We start from the raw sequence: 21,370 nt of genomic DNA on the forward strand, positions 1-21,370 counted from the left end.
ATGAGGAGGAAATTACAACTAATCATGTTAGTCTGTAATCTATGAGTATCTTCTGGTTCAGAATCACAGCATCATTTAGGTTGAAAAAGACCTCCAAGATCATACAGTCCAACCTTTGATTGATCACCACCTCGTCAATTAAACCAGAGCACTAAGTGCCACATCCAGTTGTTTCTTGACCACCTCCAGGGATGTCGACTCCACCACCTTCCTGGGCAATTTGTACCAATGCTTAACAACCCCTTCTGTGAAAAAATTTTTCCTGATGTCCAACCTGAACCTCCCCTGGCACAGCCTGAGGCTATGTCCTCTCACCCTGTTACTTGCAGCCTGGGAGAAGTGGCTGACTCCCACCTGGTTACAACCTCCTTTCAGCAAGCACTTGCAGACAGCGATAAGATACCCTCTGAGCCCCCTTTTCTCCAGGCTAACAATCCCAGCTCCCTCAGCCACTCCTCATAGGAATGACCCTTCACCAGCTTTGTTGTCCTTCTATGGACACTCTCCAGCACCTCAATGTTTTCCTTGTAGCAAGGGGCCAGAACTAGACACAAGACTCAAGCTGCAGCCTCACCAGTGATGAGTACAGAGGGACAATCAGTTCCCTGCTCCTGCTGGTCACACTAATACGAAATGGATGCTGTAAGACCAATGCCCAGATTCAAGACACATGTAACCACGAGTGTATTGTGCAGAAATCCAGCACAGCTCCTTGCCATTGCCACCAGTCACATGCCTGCCTTCACTATTATGTCAACAGCATTCAAGCAAATTAGGCATGTAAATTCCTAACAAAATCTACGGAAGAGCCCTGGGCATTTAACCAAAACCTTCAGATACAACAGAACCTCCCTGATACAGGACCACTTGCAACAAAGCGATGGGGGAGGGGGAAGAGGCTGCTGAATGGAAAAGTTCTCATGCAAACACACACATGAATAGGAAAGGGATAGTTTAATTCCTGTTAGCAACCAATAAGCTTTCTGCTGCCTAAGGGTCGTGGCTACACAGCATTCTGTCTGCCTAAGCTAAATAACTTCATTAACATGGCCACCCTGTCTCTGTGGTTCACTTGGACCTAAACTTCAGTATCTACACAGTGCATCATTTAATACGCTAATACTGTAAAATTACATTTAAAGAACTCTCCTCTGAAACACACCAGTACTCCAGAAAGGGACTGACTTCACAAGACTGATATCATCCCAAACATATCCTCTTTCTTTACACATAGAAACACATACACAGTTTATTAACAACTTATGTTTAGACTTTCACCCTACCTTGCTCAGAAAGTCAGAAGAATCAGTTGAATTTTATTTCTCATTACACTAAAAATATCAAGTCATACCCTGGTAATCAATGCACTTGCATTTTTAACTGCACTTGCCTTCACTGTGTAGCTATTCCTAACAAATTTGATTTTTACCATAAGAATGGAATATCCATACAATTGAAGAAAAACCACCAAAATCTTCCCTACTCAGACAACAGTAATACTTCCCCAGCTTGCCTGTGACAATGTAATTCCCAAAATGCACCATTTCCTTCAAAACAACAGCAAAAAAAGAAAAATAACATCCAAATCCTATGCAAGAATATGCCTGCAAAATCTGATAGTCCACTGAAGCCTACTCCTCTGTTCTGTTACTCTTGTCACCTCTCTCAGAATATTTAGCTGTATTTGAAAGACTTAATTGCAAACCCTAACAAAGAATGACCACCAATATCAATATCTCAATGAGCTCTTGTAATTATGATGTTGAGATGAAGGAACATTCTGGGTTATTGCTTTTGTGTTAGGTTTTCTGGTTAATGTAATAGTTCAGAAAATGTCCTGGTCTGATAAAAGCAGCAGCTAGGAGTTGAGTAGTTTTAAGTACTTGTCTTCTATTACCACAGACTCTTAGAGAATAATTTAGCCAAAACCCATGAGGCTGTTGCAGTGTTTGAATAGCACTTTGCAATAGCATTCACAAACACATTCTTAGTGAATACATTTCTCCTTGGGTCAGAGCTCACCCTTAGCAACAGAAAACATCCTGGTTTGACCTCTCAAAAGCAAAAGCAGTCATTTGAGGGAAATTACTGCAGAGAATTAGCTGTATATGAACAATGCATAAAACAAAAAGGGGAAGATAAATGCTATGTACTCAGCAGATAACACTCAACAAATTAGCTTCACAAGCAAAACTGAAATAGCTCAAGAAACTCCTGAGTGACCAAAAGCACTTCCTTTTAGCACAGCCCATAAATGAATCAAGGAGCCAAAAAAGAATTTCAAAATGTTAATTCAGATAGATGTAGTGGAAGAGCTGGGTTTGCATCTGCACTTGAAACTAGGAAGGATTTAATCCATTCTTCTTACTTATCTTTCCACATAGCTCACAATTTGCTGAAGCTTGCTTAGTTCATTAACATCAGAAAAACGTAAAATAGCAAAGGGTAAGGAGGAGAAATCAGTCTAAAGGATGAAAACATGCAATACCTCTAATCGCTGTATCCTTCCCTTGAAGAACATGAACAGAGAAGAGTTTGGATAAGCAGATTCTTTTTTTGCAAGAATTTCTTTTGCCTCTTTCAATCCTGCCTTGTTATCGCTGCCGTCAAGGGCAAAAAAGGGACGAACAACTGTGTGGTACCACAAGAGAGCTAATCTAAAAGAAAGGTAAGAGTAAAAAGGATTACAGCTTGAAAACAGAAATTTAAGGATTATGTTCTACAGAGACAAATTTTTAATTTATTCTGCAAGACGGATATGAATCTTTTATTATACAATCTGGCTTTAAAACAAACACAATACTATTGCCATACATCAACATACTCCTAAACTGCACCTGAACATACAATTCAGTGCACGTTACCCAAAGGCAAAGTAACAATCAAGTTTATTGCATCAAAGCAGTTGAGCTGTCAATTTTGAAAAAAGAAAAACTCACAGGAAAACTTTGAAAACTAATTGTTCATTAGAAAGGGAGGAAAAAAAACTCCAAAACCCCCAAAAATTAACAAAAAAAATCAATAAAAAACCTTAACACACATTAGTAGACACACTTGAAATCAATGTCAAAAAGAAATGCATCATGTTTTCAGAAGGGCAGACATCTACGTGACCTACATTGCTCCTGGAAACAAGGGCAGAGCACAAAGATTTCCAAGATTATCTTAAGGAGGAAACATGCCCAAAAAATATCATTTTTCTTCCCCAGAAAGGAGAAAGAACGAATCAACAGGAACATTTAATCTTAAGCTTTTTTAAACAAACAGAAATTCAATTCTTCTACTGCTTGTCAATGTTTCAAAAGTTACATCTTATAGTACCTGCAGTAGATCCATTAATAAAAGCATTAATTTGTAGATAATGTAACAATAATTTATGAGGGTAGTTTAAGTCTGAATAACCTTTCCCCTCTTAAAAAGACATGAATGCAGCATGAAGTCTTGGAAAAAGAATACTCCTTTAAAAATACTATAAGGAACATCTCATTTTCCTGAGATGCTATAATAAATTTAAAAAAAAAATGAAAAAATTGAAAAGATCTTGGGCTAATATTAAGGGAAAAATAGCTACATGAGATCAGTGACTCAGACAAAATAGTATGTTCTCCATAGCAGAGAATGTAATTCAGGTAAATTTACACAGACTTCAGGGGGAGCTTCTATTTAATCTGCAGGCATTTAAGTAACTAGACATGAGAACTGCAGGTAATGAAGAATACAGAAAAATACTGACAACACACCCCAAATATATGTAAATAATTAACAGCAGAGAGATCTCATACATCAGTAAGTGATGAATTTACTAAACCATGGCACATTAAACAACAAACTACGAGTTTATTTTACCTGCTGTTGTTTCCTTTAAAGCAACATGACTTTTTGGTTTTGACTTTTCTCCAGTTACTTACTTTCAGTACTAAGTTATCTACCAAAGCATTTCAATATAGCTACTCACGTAGCTAAAGGGGCCTTCATGTCCTTACTTTCACTTGCATACATCAGTGAGGAAAGCCCCTGTAGGCGGTCTCCAGGAAAACCCAGCAGGTTGATGATTTTGAGCAGGTTTGGGGGCACCATGGATATGCAAAGATGAAAAAGTCCATATCCAAAGCTAACAGCACCTTTCAGTCTGTTTAGCGAATCCTCCGTTACACCTTCTGCAGCAATATGATTATCATTTGCAGCATCAGAAGTCAAGGATTCCTGAGTTGTTTTCTTCTGATATATTTCCTGAAGTGTATTAATGTCCGTATAGCACTTATTGTAAATTTTCCAGGCTTTTCGGAGTATCCACCCACCTTTTATGTAAGCTAAAAATCAAGGGGAAAAAAAATACTTCAAGGACATATTTCAGAAGCCGTTTTAAGCAGTAAATGCTATTTCACAAACTCTAGGATGCTCTCTCCACTTGCATTAACTTACTGTAAAAAGGATTTTGTAATAGCTACTGTTCTCTCAAAGAGGTCTTGCATACTGGGCACTACAAACTTAAGTGTTCACAACCACAGACTTTACAACAACAGGCAACACAAAGGCACTTCCAGTCAGCTACATAGCAATACAACTGTCAGAAAGAGAGAAATCAAAGAACTTCACACCGGATTTTGCTTCACTATATAGGACAGATGACAGAGCCGCCTAGCAAACAGAGAAAAGCAAAACTCAAAAGAGATTACACCTCCTCTTAAGCCCATATTCTGTTAAAAGACAGTCGATAGGAAAACACCAAGAAAAGCCTTTCCTTTGGGCTAGACAGTAAGATTTTCAACATCATCACTTCCCTGCCCCTCACATGAATATAGTGCCTTTATGATTTAAAAAAAAAAAAAAAATGGAAACAAATGAAAGCATGCAGAAATGTTATGGTTTTAAATTATTTCTCAGTTGCCTAACTTCCTCAATTTCAAATGCAATATGAGTACTTGAATTTCCCTAAAAAACCTGGTCTTAAGGATTCTCAGTTGACAGAATACTCGGTTTCACTATGATCTTTATAGGAGGGTAAAAAAACGCCTGATATCAAAAGATAAAGATTTGCCTATTTACACAGCAATCATCTTGTAAGCACATCCTTGGATAATGACATGTGTTAAACAGGATACAAATAGAATATCCGTGTATACGTTAATCATAAAAGCAGACACCAGCATTTTGTCTGTGATAGAGCCCCAAGAGTTAGGAACTGCAGTGACAAACAAGTAACTAAAAATAAAATAAAATACAAACATGGTTATAGCAGCAGTGTTCTAAACAAATATAACCAAATTTGCAGAGATAAGTGTTATAACTAATGCCAGAATTAGATCATAACAGGTGGTGTGTGTCAAAGAAAAGAAAAATGCTATTAATACCAAACAACTCTTCACAAGCCTTTGATGCCTTCGGCAAAAATCCTTCCAATCCCAAAAAAACCCAAAACATTTCTAGAGAAAGTAACATCACAGACTAGACTACCTCTTTTTGGATTCTTGCTGTAAGAGGAAGGGATAAGGTTTAGTCTGATAGTCTTAAAAAATTGTACTGAGAAAGACTGCAACATTTGTATTCTCAGTTGTGACAGATGGGTTCTGTCAACATGAACTTGAGGTATTACAAGAAATGAATCCTCTATCTTGAGATCCATATTAAAGCATTATAATAAAAATGGAAACCCCTACCTTAATTCAGCTGCATTACAGGACTAACATTACTTCATTTTTAAGCAATTAGGTAATTTTTTGGCTGCATAGAGTACTTTAAAAGTTATGTGGTTCACCACAAGATGAATGCTCAGACAACTATGCACAGCAATGCAGCACATCAATAATAAGAACATCTTCACATTTTACTTATCCTACAGTAGTGTTTCCCCTAATAGCTAACCACTGTGTTTCATTGCAAGCATGAAATAGAAAGGATGTATTAGGCAGAAAAAAAGTACAGTTTTAGGCTTTACTTTCATCAGCATGCTGTCATTGACCCTAAATAATTTATATACTATTGATATACCAATATGAAACAATCAAATTAAAACTACTTATTTCTAATTTTTTAACATAAAAATTAAATCAAGTCAAATCACTGTGCTGATTTCCCAGCACAAAAGTAGTCAGACACATGACAGCAGTGGAAAATATCAAGAAAAGGTAGTTCAATACTGTCATGGGAAGTCAAGTGTAAATTGCCGTGTTACCAACTTTATGATCAAACTATTCCTAATACACTCATGAGGGTGAAAAAGAAAATGTGTTAAGCATACGAGAAAGCAGACTGTGTGTTATCATATGCTCCTTGTCAAACTGTTCCCTGAAGACAAACAAGAAAATTTTCACCCAGCCACTGATTAGAAGTATTTGTCTGCCTTTTTTTTTAAATTACACTCATTTCAATAATCTGGTTGCTGTTTCTGTACAGAAACATGATAAAAACAGAAGACATGTATACATAAACAGAAAGATAATGTACTTTAAAAACCAAAATAATGGACCCAATGGTTCAGCAATGGCAGCTTGGAATTTTAACTAAAGGTTCCAGGTATATTTTTTTACTGAGCAGAGTAACCCAAATGTACTGCATGTTCTGCAGTGCTCTCTCTGCTACCCACTTCAGTTCTCTGAGCAGCAGACAAGAGAGAAAAGGAATAGACACCACCCTCAGTTACAGCATCCAACCCAATTATGCAGTTGCAGAATACATACTGAACCAAAGAAAAAAAGCTTCAAGAGGGAGGGAAAAAAAACAACCACCATAAACAAAAACCCAGAACTGCATCAAAAATAGCAAGAACGTCTTTCTGCAGCGCTAAACACACAGCAGACAGAAATATCCCCTGAATTTTTGCTAGCTAAAGCCAAACACATTCCTGATGCCACGGTTTAGAAGAAAACAAGTTTGGGCATCACAGAAAGCATTATGTCCTTGTTTGAAAATCTTAAGCGTGATTTTAAATAATCTGAATGTTATTTCCCTTATTCCTTTCAGCTGATCAGCAGTGTTTTCACCAACAATTTGGTCTGTCTGCCATCTCTTGGTCTTCACTGATTTGGTTAGAACCTGTGAACGCACTCACACTTTATACACGACCTTGACCACATTTTCTATAAACTCATGGATAAAAGTGTGTTTTAAGATTATGAAGAGATGCGGGAATGCAAGAAAACATTAGAAATGGCTTTGCAGACCAGAGAAGGAGTTTATATTCAACACGACAGGATTAACCTCTTTGGCATACAAGGACACACTCTGGTGGCCAGAAAATAAGAACTGATTCAGCAGTTCCATCTTCAACACACTTCATTTAAAATTGCTTTCACTGGCAGTTTGTCAGTGGCCTGGACTTAATGGCCTCTTTTATCTTGCATCAAGCACACAGACACTACCTATCTTCACTACCCATCTTCACACCAACTCCTCCAACGCCTCTATGAGCAAAGGGCTCCAAACTGCCCAAGGAAAAGCAGCTGAATGTGACTACTGGTATGAAAAAAAGCAAAAAGCCATAATCTGTAGCAACCCATCGTATTTTACACTATTACCTACACAAAGGTAGAACAATACCTCTGCAAGTGTACCAGTGTTGGAATGTTTCAACTGGAACTGTGCTCCTTCTTAAAAACAATCATCTTTATTGCTAGTCATACTGTGACTTTATGATCAAGTTTTATTAAACAGACATCATGCAAAAATATATCCAAACATGAAAGCCACAGCACACCTGATAACTCTTGTTTTACAAATGAGAGCACAGCCAAGTAGACTTGACAGTCTGCTACAATTATTTGTCTTTGCAGACGATCTATCATGGATAGGGTGGATTTTCGTCCATCAACCTGTTTGGAATATACAAAGACAGAGCACAGAAAAGTATTAACAAAGATTAGAGACAATACTTCTCTAAATCTGAGAAATCAAAAAATCCAAAATTAACTGCAAGTGGTACTACTGCTACTAATTCAGCATTTTGCAATTAATTCAGCATTTTGAAGTGCAAAACTATGCTAAAATTCCTTTGATAGGTCATCAAGCAAAATCCTACTTGATAGAGAAATTTTGCACATATACTAGCAGTTACTTTTCCTAAGGTTCTACAAATAATCAGAAGAGATTTAAATTTCATTTAATTATTACTAAATGCACCAGCCATGGAATTAAAATATGTTAAACAGGAATAGCACAGGAAGAGGTATATCACAATTGGCAGGGAAAACATAGTGCCTCTTAAGAATGGAGAGTCAAGTATGTCCATACTTTTTAGCAAATAAACTAAATACTGAAGAGAAATGGCTTCTTTTTCTGCTATGTCACACTAGACAGGACATTCACTTTCTATACTATCACTTTTACTAGTCCTCAATCTGCATGCTTCATTCTTCCTTCATTATTTAGAGTGAAAAATCTAAAAAAGGAAGGAAAATTCCCTAGGAATACTCCTGGCTCACAGCACTCTGTGGCCTCAACATCATGACTTTTGAACATTACTAGTGCATGTATGAATTAAAGTTAACCTGAATTAGACAGGCTAAAAGCTTCCTGAGATAATTTAACAGATCACTAATTTGATATGTTAAAAACCAGTCACTAACAAAACACAACCTGCTGCTTTAGAAGAGGAATCACCTGAGCCCAAGTATTATACAACAATCAGGAAATCCAAGCAAAATGTTTCACTTCATTTCCAAATTTATCATTAGTCTCAACTTCTCTTCACATACCAAAAATAATTTATTAAAAATAAAAGGAGGACAGATAGGAAGTTTTCAGAAATATTTATCCAGTAGACAAATCCATATTTTAGAAATTACGTTCTTACATTCTTTTTAATTTTATTCTTGATTGTTTCTATAACTCCAGCTTCTTCACTTTCACAAAGTTTCTCAGTAGCCTTTAAGTCATCACATGCCAGTTGCATTTTCTCTTCTTCAAATGTCATCATGGCATTCTACCAAAAACCAAACACACTTATATACAAATAGTTTATTTTTATGCACAAATAGTTTTATTTCTACAGAAGCTATGGATAGTAAAAGTTTTCCTAAAAAGTTGAGAATAACATTTCTTTAAACAAAAGTTGTAATATACAGAGAAAAGTACAAACATTTTTAACACAGAAACACCAAACTAGAAAATTGAGTACTTTATCAATATTTCAAGACAAATCAACTCAGAACTCAGTAAGTCCCCATCTTGGAGCTTCATATGCAGTCAAACTGAATGCACTGTCACGATAAATTTATACAAATTAATTTTCAATTATTGCTATGTAAGGCACGATTTGTATCTGTGTAGGTACTGCTTTTATGTAATGAATTCATATATAAATAACAGGCCTCCAAAGTCAGTAACAAGACATGGCTATTACATTTTTCAAAATAATAACCACAGTCCCTATATAGGTAGGAAGAAAAAGAAACCGCATCTGACTCCAACTACTGCTGAATTTCAGGACAAGTAAGTTCTTTTCTTGGAGCTTTATTAAACAAAAGCTCTGAATGACACAGACACACCAAGTGCTGGTGCTATATTTAGAACAGCAGCTAAGCAAGATACATTCAAGATCCTCTGATGCTGCACTCTGATGTTACACTGGTTCAGCACATCAATTCAGATAAGCAAGCCTGAGAGATTCTCCCTCTTTCCTTTCTCCCCTCCAGTGACTTAAAAGAAAGCATAAGCTCCAGCAGGTGTATTTGTCCATATTGCATACTAGAAAGAATTCAAATTTCATTTACAAGTGATGTTATTTCTGATACATTATAATAAATTGTCTTTTAAAAGAGTATTACCATGGATAATTTCTCGTGAGATACAAGATTAAACAGTAAAGTCAGAATAAGGACAGTCTAAAAAACAAAATTTAAACATTTTCTAATACACCTGCTCAGTTTTATAGAAGCTATTACAATTTTTTATTTCTAAAAAGTATTTTACTGACCTATCTTGCTCATTATGGCTTTATTGTCAATCAATATTCTCAGTTCTCATATATCCAGAAAGGAAGTAAAGTGAATGGACTGAATTAACAACTTTCACATGGCAGTATGGATGGAGAAATCTGCAATAGCAAATGTTACCGGAAAAGCAGGCATTTGTGAGTTTTCTTTTAATTAATTAATTAAATAACTCCACCGCTCACTTAAGAGAGTGTTTTATTATGCCTCTGTTAATGGAGCACATAAATATTTCATACATTTAAGAAGCTTAATCACGGAACCTTTACTTTCTATTTAAACCACACAAGTAAACAAGCTTTACATGATGTGATGCCTTGTTCTCCAGCTACATTTAATCTAAAAATTTGAAAAAAAAAAATTTAATAAAAATAACCAAATTTAGAGTATCCAGCATTAGGAACATGTACATGCACATACAAACATGAACCAAAAGAGAGGCATACTCTGTGCTCTCTTCTACTCACCAAAAAACTGACAAAACTGGCTCCAAAACTCATTAATGGGCTATGGTTTCTGTAAAGAAAACACAAAATAGTGTATTTGTACATATTTTCTGTCATAAAGATCAATATAGCATTTCTTGGGTTTAATTTGTATGTTTGTAAATAAATCTTGGTGGGGTTTTTTGTATCAAAGAGCTACAGAAAATTAAAAATCTGCCAGTTCTACTCTTCCCTTGTGATCCATCACTACAATTTTGCCCTACCAGACAAACATCAGCCAGTTGTATTAAGAGATTCCCATTTCTACCTGTTTCTATGAATTTAAGTTAACCTACCCAGATGTAAAAGAAATGCATCTACCACATGACAAAGTTGTTGTAAATGCAAGGTTCTTAAAAGGTTTATGGTTTTATAGCTGTTTGTTTCAACTTTAGAATACGTATCTTACTACATTGTGTAAAATAGTTTTAAGATGCTTCATCTATTCTCTTTGCAGGGCTATTCCCAAAGGGTGAAATCAACAGCTATATCAAAAAACACCTGCAAACAAAACCTTGGTAATATATATGGGACAGGTTTCAAACTTCAGTACAACTGTAGTCAGACAGACCATGAGAGTACAGTAACGTCACATACAAGGCAGTTAAAAAAACAAAAACTTAAAATGTCAGACCCTCAGTGGTACCACAGATTCACACTGTGGGCTGCCAGGTTATGTGAAAACACAGACTTCCAGGATTTAAGAAGTATCATTTATGCTACAGATATCTATATATATATAGTTACACTACAGCACTTAATTTGTTTCCAACTTTATTCTGCAAGCATTAGATTAAAGCAGAATTTTTAAGATAGCACAGGCATTTGAAAAACAAGGAGAAAGAAGCATATTACTAAAACACAAATTTCCAGAAGTGAACCTGTATTATACAATACAAGAGTTTGGTTTGTTTTTTTTAAAAAGAAGCAGTCAGCAATGTTTCACACACACCCCTTTTCTCATTTTTTGATTTAGCATAAATATCTAAAAGCAAGGACATGAACAAGAATAATAAGAAAGAAAAACGGGTAAGATAACGCAGAAAAACCTTCCCTTTTGATACACATTGCTCAATTCTGGATATAACCTGCCACATGTTTTCATTATTTTTTGAAAGAAAATAGGTTGGGTACTTCCCCCTGTGTTGGCACATCAGCAAAGAACAGCCGCCAGCAAACATCTCTGCTGTTCAGTACCTGGGCTGTTCTCTACCAGCAGCTGCGTTTCACAGGGCAGTAGCAATCAGCTACACAAATTACACTCGCTGCAGCTGGCATTTCCAGCATCCAGCATGAACTCCTGCTGCAGAGGGCACATGGCTCTCTCATAATCCCCTTCCCAACTCATGAGGCATGCGGGACCCGTTCGGCAGTCAGTCGTACCACCATACTCAGCACAACCTTCACCACACACTTCAAGGTCACACCTGCATTATCAACACTCAACTGATCTAAAACTGCGGAACAGATCAGGACAAGAAATTTTTACATATATGTCTGCAAGTATGAAGTTGCATTTACATCATACTTTCAAGAAAGCTCAGAAATAACCCAAATGTTTCATTTTTGAGTTTCCTCAGATCAACATACACAGAGAGTAAGCAGTTCTGGAGAGTTACAAAATGTTAAAATAATGTTAAAAAATGAAGCAGTTAGTTACAATTGAGAGCCAACTGGTCTTTACAGACTTAAAAATACACTGAAGCCCTTACTGCAAGCAGCAAAAATTTCCCAAGTATTTTAATGTATATTTGTCTGAGTACAACTGAGTTTTTTCCCCAAATACATATTTATCTTTTCAACTGATCTTTCAAAACTGCTTCCACACTTGTACTGTGTTTCCAATTCCATCCCCCATGATCAAAGGCAAAACAGTGAAAAAATCATCCACAGATGATTTTAGAGCCATATCACTCTATTCTGAAACTATCAGTAGCTGTAATACATGAGGTAAATGTCGCAGATCAGTTCTTTTTAACTTTCAGTCACTCAATCTATAAAAAGCATTGCCATTACAGCACATATGGGCTGTAGCACAAAAGGACCCTGAAGCAAAAAAACATGATGCATAATATTATACTATGTCTGGAGGATGCTTCTGTTGAGACCACGCGGTTTGGCAATCAAAACACGCAAACTTCACTGCAGGAGCTCCCCACACAGGGTTTGAGACATCACCAAACAAAATAAGAAGACTTCTGCCACATTTCTAAGTAGTCACTGTAGTCACTGCAACTGCAGCTTTATGGAAGATCATTTAGTAAGGTAATTTCAGTGTTTAAAATCCATTTTAAACAACAACCATGTTCTGTGCTCAGTCTTCGTGAATGTCATGTTGGATCATAAATTCTTCAACAGCTTAGGGCTATCTTTTCCTTGAGAGCTAGGAAAAAAGTTTGCAATGGCACAGTACTGTTCCAGTAAAAACTAAGGTGTGATTAATGATGACAATAAATTTTTGAGAAAAATGTAATTCCACAAAAATAACTCTTGGCTCAAGCTCCTTATAAGCGACCTTAAGCTTCAGACATGATTTTACATCTTTTTTGACAGATATCAAAAAGTTAAGATATAAAAAAATGAGGCAGCACTTGGGAAAATACTAGCAGCAAACCAATGGCCACATCAATGTTGGCAGGAGTTATGGAACTGAATACAAATTAACACTGGGACACTTCGCTACCCAAGTTGTCCTCACGACTTTGAAAGCAATAGCCTCCATTCAGTAAAGAAAAATCTCAAGACTTTTAATTAGCTCAAAGATTAAAAGAAAAAAAAAGCACCAGCCTCCAGACATATTTTGTCAAACACTGTTTGCCCCTCAGCTAGGAAACTAGGACTCAGAAGATATCTTTATTGTAAGAAATTGTGCTATTAACACCATTACTAAAAGATATCACAGTAAAAGGTTCTACATATCAATACAGTTGGTATACATAACTACACTTAAGTCAAAAACTTCAGAGCACTGAAGCAGAACTTTCCTCCAGGTATATAAACCAGCATTACATGAGGAACTGCTTCTCCCAGTAAACCCTGACTAATCTGACTCATATCATGTCCTATCTTTAAGATAGCGATTCAATTTCAGAAGAAAGGTGTTTGCCATGCCCCATTTTCACTGTTTGCCATGGTGTTTGCCATGCCCATTAATTTTCCATTAATGATAACATTCAGGAGTTTTAAACCTTGGCATAGTAATGCTGAGATAATACAGCCAATTTTACCATAAAAAATAACTCAGAAATGAAGCACATAAAAACAAACATCTCAGTTACTCCTCAGTATTTTCTTTTTTTTTTTTCTACAGCAATTTCCAAGACAGTATTTCCCTTCTAAATACATCAGCTTCTAAAACTACTACAGCCGAGCTCAAATTTAGAGTAATGTAATAGTGATACTCAAGTTGAAACAAATTATTTTCCTTCAAAGTGGGAGAGTAAACCATAATGGCATGTAAATTCTTGGAAAAATATAGAAGCAGCAACTAAATATTTCAAAACAAGAAGAAAGTGTAAATATAAAGGTAAGGAACTTACTGCAAAATCACAGAAATCCTTTGGCCATTATTCCATCCCAGGTTATTCTAAAATATGTTCTAAAAATTATTTGTGGGACTACAAACACGACAGATTTACCTAAGTATACATCTCATCCAATATTGGCATATGAAATGTCCAAGGTAATCGAAGTGTCACGGAACCATTACGGTATTAAGACACACTAAAAACTGAATATGTCATATCTCAGTTAAGTTTACATTTCATAATCAGCCCAAATTTGTTTTGTTAAATTAAACCATACCATCCACTTCTGTTTTCACTAGAAATACACAACCAAAACAGAAATTCAGGAATAAAGAAATAATTCTGTAGCCCTGTTCCATCCAGTTTTTACCTCATTTGTTTTGTCCTTCTGCAAATTAAGAGGGGATCGCTTTGCTCCAACTTTTTACTAGAAAGAGTAGATCAAAGAATGGGTGAAAAGTCTTTACACAGTATTTGTATCTTTCACAGAGTTAAATTCTTCAGTGTTAAAATAAGATCTGCTTGCTATCATATCTCTTCTGCCATCTCCATCAAACCTGACTTCTAATTTCTGACCTACAAACTCAGATTTTAGTTTAGCTTTCTCCCATCTTCCCTTGGACTTCCACCTGCCAGATACTGCCCCATATTACAAATGGACCTCTCAACCTCCCTCTACCCTTTCGACCACTTCTTTCGGCGACACCCCGTCTCTGTCACGAAGGCCACAAAAGTAAACATCACATTCAATGTGATTATCTCCACATACCCAGGTCTTGAAAGATTTAAACTGCAGAACACTTAAAATATTTTTAATCTATCCATACAACTGGAAGATTGGTGCTGGGTTTTGTGCACTGCTATAACGTACTCTGCCTAGCCTCGAGCAATGAAATCTTACCTTGCCGAGATATACATTTATTACACATTTAGAATACCACTACTAAAGATCACTTCCCTTGTAAATAACTCTCCTTTTTATGCATCCATCTAGCAGCTGCTCCTCTGTCTATGGCTGCAATAAACAAAAGCACACAGGGCTGCTACCAGGGCACTCATGATTTATTCTCACACTGCCAATCCAGATGCTATCATCCTTCTCCCAACCAAATGACGTCAGTTCCCGCTCTGCTGTCCTTATCTTTAGAGAAGCTACTGAAGCATCTACTAAATCACTTAATTTTTGCTCTTAATGTTCTTTTGCTGAGCTACATAAGCAAGAATTTTAACAGCGATTAGACAGCCCATACATGGGCTATAATCTACCTACTGATCAATGCTGGTTTAATGTCACCTTGTCTCAACTTCTATTTGGGTCGAAAGTATTTTGAGCCAGAGTCAGCATTTTAAATTAGTAATGTGAGGTTCAAACACCTATCCACAAGGGAATTTCTGGTCCATTGCTGAAGCTCGTATGTCTGTTAATATATATATATAATGGCCAGTCTTCGCGAACGAAGAACCGGGGAAGGTCTTTACACCTTCCAGCCTGTGCATTGGATTTTTTAGGTGAGACACAGTGTGCGCGGAACTGAGCCCACCCTTTAATCCTGAGGTTCATCTGCCGGGGCCAAGCGAGCTTGGACGGTGGCAGCGAGGTCTCAGGACGTAGATGGATTGCCTTACAGGGCTAACGAGCTCCATCTGCCTGGAGAGTGTCCTAACCGGGAATCAAACCCGGATCTCAGCGTTGACAGCGCTGCAGTTTAGCCACTGCACCACCAGGTAACATGTCAACTTTAATGTCTTTTTTTTTTTTTTTTTAGGTAATCATACTGAGTTTTTCTGCCGTTTGCTCCAGCTTATCACTCTACTCTATGTTCTGCTTTACCCTAGCAGGTTCTACAGCAAGCACGCTTTTCTATATTGGCCCCATTCTTTAAATCTTTACACGCTTTGTCTTAGAATCACATTTCCGCTACATCATCTTCATTTTCTTCTTTGGAGATGACCTCATCATACACATTTTACTTTTCATCTTGCACAATTTGTCTTTCCATTCAGACGGAAGTGGAAAACTTCATCAAGCCTTCTCAGAAGTAAGTCATTCATGCAGAATCAAACATTTCCCTGGTAGGAGACAGAAAATTGTTGGATTTCTTGTCAGATAACATCCCTGATCTTGTGATTTATACCCCGGCATCCAGGAGGGAAAACTGTGTCCTGGGGTGCATCAGGCAGAGAGTTGCCACCTGGTCAAAGGATGTGATTGCCCAGTCTGTGCTAGTCTCACCTCAAGTCCTGTGTGCAATTTTGGGCAGTGCAATATAAGAAAGACATTAAGCTCTTAGAAAGCATCCAAAGGAAGGTAATGAAGATGGTGAAGGGACAAGAGAGGAAGCCATATGAGGAGTGGCTGAGGTCACTTGGCCTGTTCAGCCTGGAGGAGACTGAGGGGAGACCTCATTGCAGTTAAAACTTCCTCCTGAGGGGAAGAGGAGGGGCAGGCACTGATCTGTGGTGACCAGTGACAGGACCCCAGAGAATGGCCTGAAACTGTGTCAGGGGAGATTCAGGCTGGATATCAGGAAAAGGTTCTTGACCCAGAGGGCGGTTGGGCACTGGAACACGGTCCCCGGGGAAGTGGTCACAGCACCGAGCCTGACAGAGTTCAAGAAGCGTTTGGACAGCACTCTCAGGCACATGGTGTGATTCAAGGAGTAATCCTGCAAAGGGTCGGACTTGAACTTGATCATTCCATGGGTCCCTTCCAACTCAGGATATTCCATGATTCTACAATTTATGATGTGAGTCAACATTTAGCTAAGAACTCCTGATTTTATTTGACACTCTCTTCTCTCCGCTGGAGGAAGTTTTTAAATAATTTTTGAATTGCAAATGCTTTTAGGAAGTGAAGAATCAGCAAAAAAAAATAGGTCTTTTGACAGTTTCTTTCCTTCTTAAATGTTTAGGAATACAAAAAACTACAAGGGGAAAAAGAACACTCCAGTTCCAGCTTTCCTGCTGATGTCAGGGTGGTTCACCAAAACAATCCCACCGGCTGACTTAGGGCTCCATCTCCAATGCCTGTGTCCCTGGTTATCCTCCACATCTCTTGTAGCTTCCACAGGTACTCAAAGTTTAAATCAATGAGAACTGTGATGGTCTCAGCATTGTTCAAGCTGAATAGAAAGACTGATACATGACAGTTTCAAATATGAGTTTACACTACAGGGACCTGACACAGCTACAAGCATTAAAGACAGTGGTGCTGTCTGCTGCAGCTTTGTGGAAATATAACATCCACTGGTATCTGATTTATGTTCAGAATGTTATCACCAATGACAGATGGAGGATCTGGCCTTCTTAAAAAAAACAAAATTCATGAAAAAGCACATGCAGTTTCTGATGCTACCTGCAGATGATTTTTCAAAACTCTGGTATCTTCCTTGAAGCATAATTTAGAACAAAACAAGTCACAAACTACACCAGACAAAACATTACCTGCTTTAGTGTGATAGTCAATGCAGTTCCAATGACATATTGTATCTGACACATAATTGACATATTCATCTGACTTCCTCAGATTTTATATAGAAATATATGAGCCCTAAACACCAACAGATAAAATACTACTCTCCCATGCCCAACACTGAAACAATGGTTCCATAGCCCATTCAAAGTACCACCACTCTTGAGAGGCAAGGTTTTATTTATGTGGTTATACACATGAAACATAGCTGCAATTCCTACCCTGGTTTCCTCAGGGACTGCATTATGACCAGTTTTCAAACATGACTGATTCTGGGCTCAGCAGTCAGCTTTCTGGAAGATGAAAAAATGCAGAATATGAAAGAAAAACAGGTCCAACCTGTCCCACGAAGACAGAAGCATTGATTTGAATTAATTTTTCACAAGATCTTTCACAAGATCTTTCAGTGGCAAATGAAGTAAAAATTAAAGGAATAGAAAGTAAAAGCAAAACCAGTCATTTCTAAGAAACATTTTGCTGAATAATTAAGTTTCCAAATAATTTTGTAGGTTCTTAAACAGTTTTCATAAGAAAAAGGCCTCCTTTCCTCCCTTCACTTCTGCGTTTCATCTGATAACTGCTAAGCTTCTGAAACAGAGCTAAACTACCTGCATAAGCAGTAGTTTAGAATTAACATTTTCTATGAAAGGTCACTTGAAATACAGACAACTATCAAGTTAAAAAAACTGCATTCCATCAGATATCTTTGAGCTCTAGTGCCACAAATTACAAACATCTATATTAAATTATGGAGAGCTCCCAATAGCTGCTCATTAGGCTTACCAGCCCCATTTAGGATGGGTTCTATTTCATAATTCCAAGCACACACCAACAAAAACATACTCATTAAGACTGCATGTAAAAAAAGATGTAATAGCATTACTTAAGTCCTTTCAGGAAGAACACATTCAAGACAAGTATAGAACCCAAAACTGTTGGGGGAAAACTTGTACATGCCCCCAAAATTCAAATTTACAGGAAGTTGAGGATACTTTGCTGTATTCTCTCTCCTACGTCAAATACATTTTCAAAATACAGTTAACATGCAATTCAGTAAAGGTCTATTAGTCCACAGCAAGAGGAACCCTGCTATAAATTTTGGGACAAAGTTTTTAAATGACTGTGAAAATCTCCAGCTCTAAGAGAGCAATTATCAATTTATGACCCACAAACCATTAATCTTAAGAAGGAATTCCTATTTCCTCCTTGCCAGTGGTGTTTAAAGGCCAGGATCAAAAAGTACACTGAACTCAGAGGCACTTCTTGATAAAATCAAAAAAAGAAAAGCCTGCACCTGGAAAAAAAGATTGACAAGTTTCTGTATTTAAGGTATCTTTCGTAATAAACCTCCTAGATAAACAAGAGAACAGTTTGCAGAAGAGATAATTATTTTCACCCTTTCACTTGAGGATTAAACTACATTTTGAGAATAGGAATCTTAACAATTTTACTCCCTAGCACTACTTTACAATGTAAGAAGCATCACATATTTAGAATTCCGAGACTACTTCCAGATTCACATTACTGAGAGAAAGCAATGGCACAACACAACCAAAAGGGGAGGAAACACCACTGAGTGCTCCTTAACTGGCACCTTAAAAAATTACACAACACAAACACAAGCAATTGAACAACTGACGACTCCAACAGAAAGAAATACTCAAGAAATATGTAACTCATAGGGCACAACTTCTCATGACAAAAACATGACTCTTAGGGACACAGTTTAGTGGTGGTCTTGGCAGTGCTGGGTCAACAGTTGGACTTGATGATCTTCGAGTTTATGCATGTGAGGAATGCAGAATTGGACCTTACTTGCCACCTGCAACATTCCAGTTAGTACAACAGTACTGTGCATGTCACATAGCAACATATACTAAAGACAGAATGAGGTGTATAATATTAGACCGCTGCAGGTACACCATAAAGTTATTCCATTATTATTAAGGGGAATGTTCTTAATTTGTCTTACTATCCACACTCTTACTTCCAACCACCCCTTCTGTAAACAAGATTTAAGCACATAAGTACACCATCACTATGAAGTTCTATTTTAAGTCAACTAAAGTCTTATTCAATCACACAGACAACAGCAATGTAGTGCATATTAATTATTTAGGATGTATGCGCAATTACAGCAGCTCAAGCTCAGGTGGAAGACAGTAGCCCTCAGAAAAAAAGCAAGGACAGGTAGGGGCAATCTTTTCTCTAAGACTGACGTACACAGTTGCACTAATGCTGTTCCTACCGGATGCCTACTTAACGCAGAAACCTGATGTATGTAGAGATTATGAACATAATCTTTTAGCCTGAAGATAATCACAGCAGCAGTCAGGGACCTTCCATTGCTGTTTTGTGGGCCAAAAACCGCATCAGATCGAATACAAGCACCAGAGCGAAACCCCCCCAGGACAATTCTCCAGGCACACGTGCATGCTTACACATACACGACAGACAAACGCCGCCAGTGCTACCGAGGGACCCCTGCCCGGCCCTTCCCCACCCCTCCAGACACCCCCCACCACACACACAAACCACCACCCCACCACCACTGCCAACCTGCAGCCCCTCAGCCAGAGCCTTGGGGGGCGAATCACCCAAGCCAGCAGTGTGCCCTTGTGGCCAAGAAGGCCAATGGTATCCTGGGGTGTATTGGGAAGAGCATTGCCAGCAGGTAGAGGGAGCTGATCCTGCCCCTCTACTCAGCCCTGGTAAGGCCACATCTGGAGTGCTGTGCCCAATTCTGGGTTCCTCAGTGCAAGGGAGACACGGAGCTCCTGGAGTGCATCCAGCAGAGGGCAACGAGGATGACTGGGGGAAATGGAGCACCCCTCTTACGACGAAAGCGTGTGGGAGTTGGGTCTGTTCCGCCTTGAGAAGAGGTGACTGAGAGGGGACTCATTAACGTGTAAAAATAGAGGCAAGGAGCCAAGAGGACAGAGCCAAGCTCTTCTCGGTGGTGCCAAGCAAAAGGCAAAGAGGTAATGGACAGAAACTGATGCACAGGAAGATCCACGTGAATAAGAGGAACTTTATTGTGTGAGTGACCGCGCACTGGAACAGATTGCCCAGAGAGGTTGTGAAGTCTCCCGCAATACCGACACTCAAGAACCGTCTGGACGCAATCCCGTGCCATGTGCTCTGGGATGACCCTGTCTGAGCAGGGATGCTGGACCAGACGACCCCACTGTGGTCCCTTTACACCTGACCCACTCTGTGATGCTGCGCATCACGCGTGTCCCTTCCCCACGAGAGCGCTGACCGAGGCAGGGACCGGCGGCACGGACGTCTCCGCTCGGCGGGGCCGGCCCGGGCGAGGCTGCCCGCGGCGAGAGACCCGGCGCGCCTGCAGAGGGGAGGGCCGCGCCGGGGAAGGGGCCGGGGGGCGGGGGAGAGGTCGGGGCTGACCTGTATTTCTTGAAGAGCTGGTCGGACTCGCGGAAGCCGTTGTTCAGCAGCATGTTGATGCCGGCCAGCGCCAGCTCCGCGTCCTCCAGGGGCAGCGGCGTCTCCCCGTCCTCCCGCGGCGGTGGCGGCTGCTCCGAGCCGGCCATGACGGTGAGGAGGTAGCGGGACCCAGCCGGCTCTCCTCTATCTATATCTATCTATCTATATCTATCTGTCTACCTATTTACCTACCTATCTATCTATCCACCTGCCCGCCCGTCCCCTCCCGGGCGCGCGCTGCGGGCGGAGCCGGGCGCGTGGGTGCCGGCGGGGTCGCGAGCCGTGAGGTGGTGCCGCCGCCCGCGCGCGCCGCAGCCGCCCCGCGCCCGCCAACCCTCCCGAGCGGCGGCGCGCGCCCCTCCACACAGCGCGCAGGCGCTGCTGCCGCGCGGGCCGCGCAGGCGCGGGGGCCGCGCCGGGCGAGGGGCCGGGGGAGCGTCGGCCGCGGGGCGGTGTCTCCCGCGGCGGGGTCGGGGCTGCCCCGCCCCGCAGAGCCCTCAGCCCTCCTTCGCT

At 39.4% G+C, this 21,370-nt stretch overlaps 1 protein-coding gene across 1 annotated transcript in view; it reads right to left on the minus strand.

Moving 5' to 3' along the window:
- Positions 1-21,061, minus strand: part of TTC39C (tetratricopeptide repeat domain 39C) — a 36,316-nt gene extending 15,255 nt beyond the window's left edge. The window contains exons 1-7 of the mRNA XM_027887569.1: positions 21,046-21,061; positions 20,819-21,015; positions 10,394-10,442; positions 8,789-8,917; positions 7,694-7,808; positions 3,956-4,310; positions 2,489-2,657 (exon numbers count right to left, since the gene is read on the minus strand). Of these exons, the coding sequence (XP_027743370.1) occupies positions 2,489-2,657; positions 3,956-4,310; positions 7,694-7,808; positions 8,789-8,917; positions 10,394-10,442; positions 20,819-20,964 (963 nt within the window). The 5' untranslated portion in view covers positions 20,965-21,015; positions 21,046-21,061. The remainder of the gene's footprint in view (positions 1-2,488; positions 2,658-3,955; positions 4,311-7,693; positions 7,809-8,788; positions 8,918-10,393; positions 10,443-20,818; positions 21,016-21,045) is intronic.
- Positions 21,062-21,370: the final 309 nt, after the last annotated feature.

Source organism: Empidonax traillii, unplaced genomic scaffold (assembly GCF_003031625.1).
Source record: "Empidonax traillii isolate 1590-97213 ecotype Southwest subspecies unplaced genomic scaffold, ASM303162v1 scaffold215:size2007263, whole genome shotgun sequence".
Classification (NCBI taxonomy): Eukaryota; Metazoa; Chordata; class Aves; order Passeriformes; family Tyrannidae; genus Empidonax; species Empidonax traillii.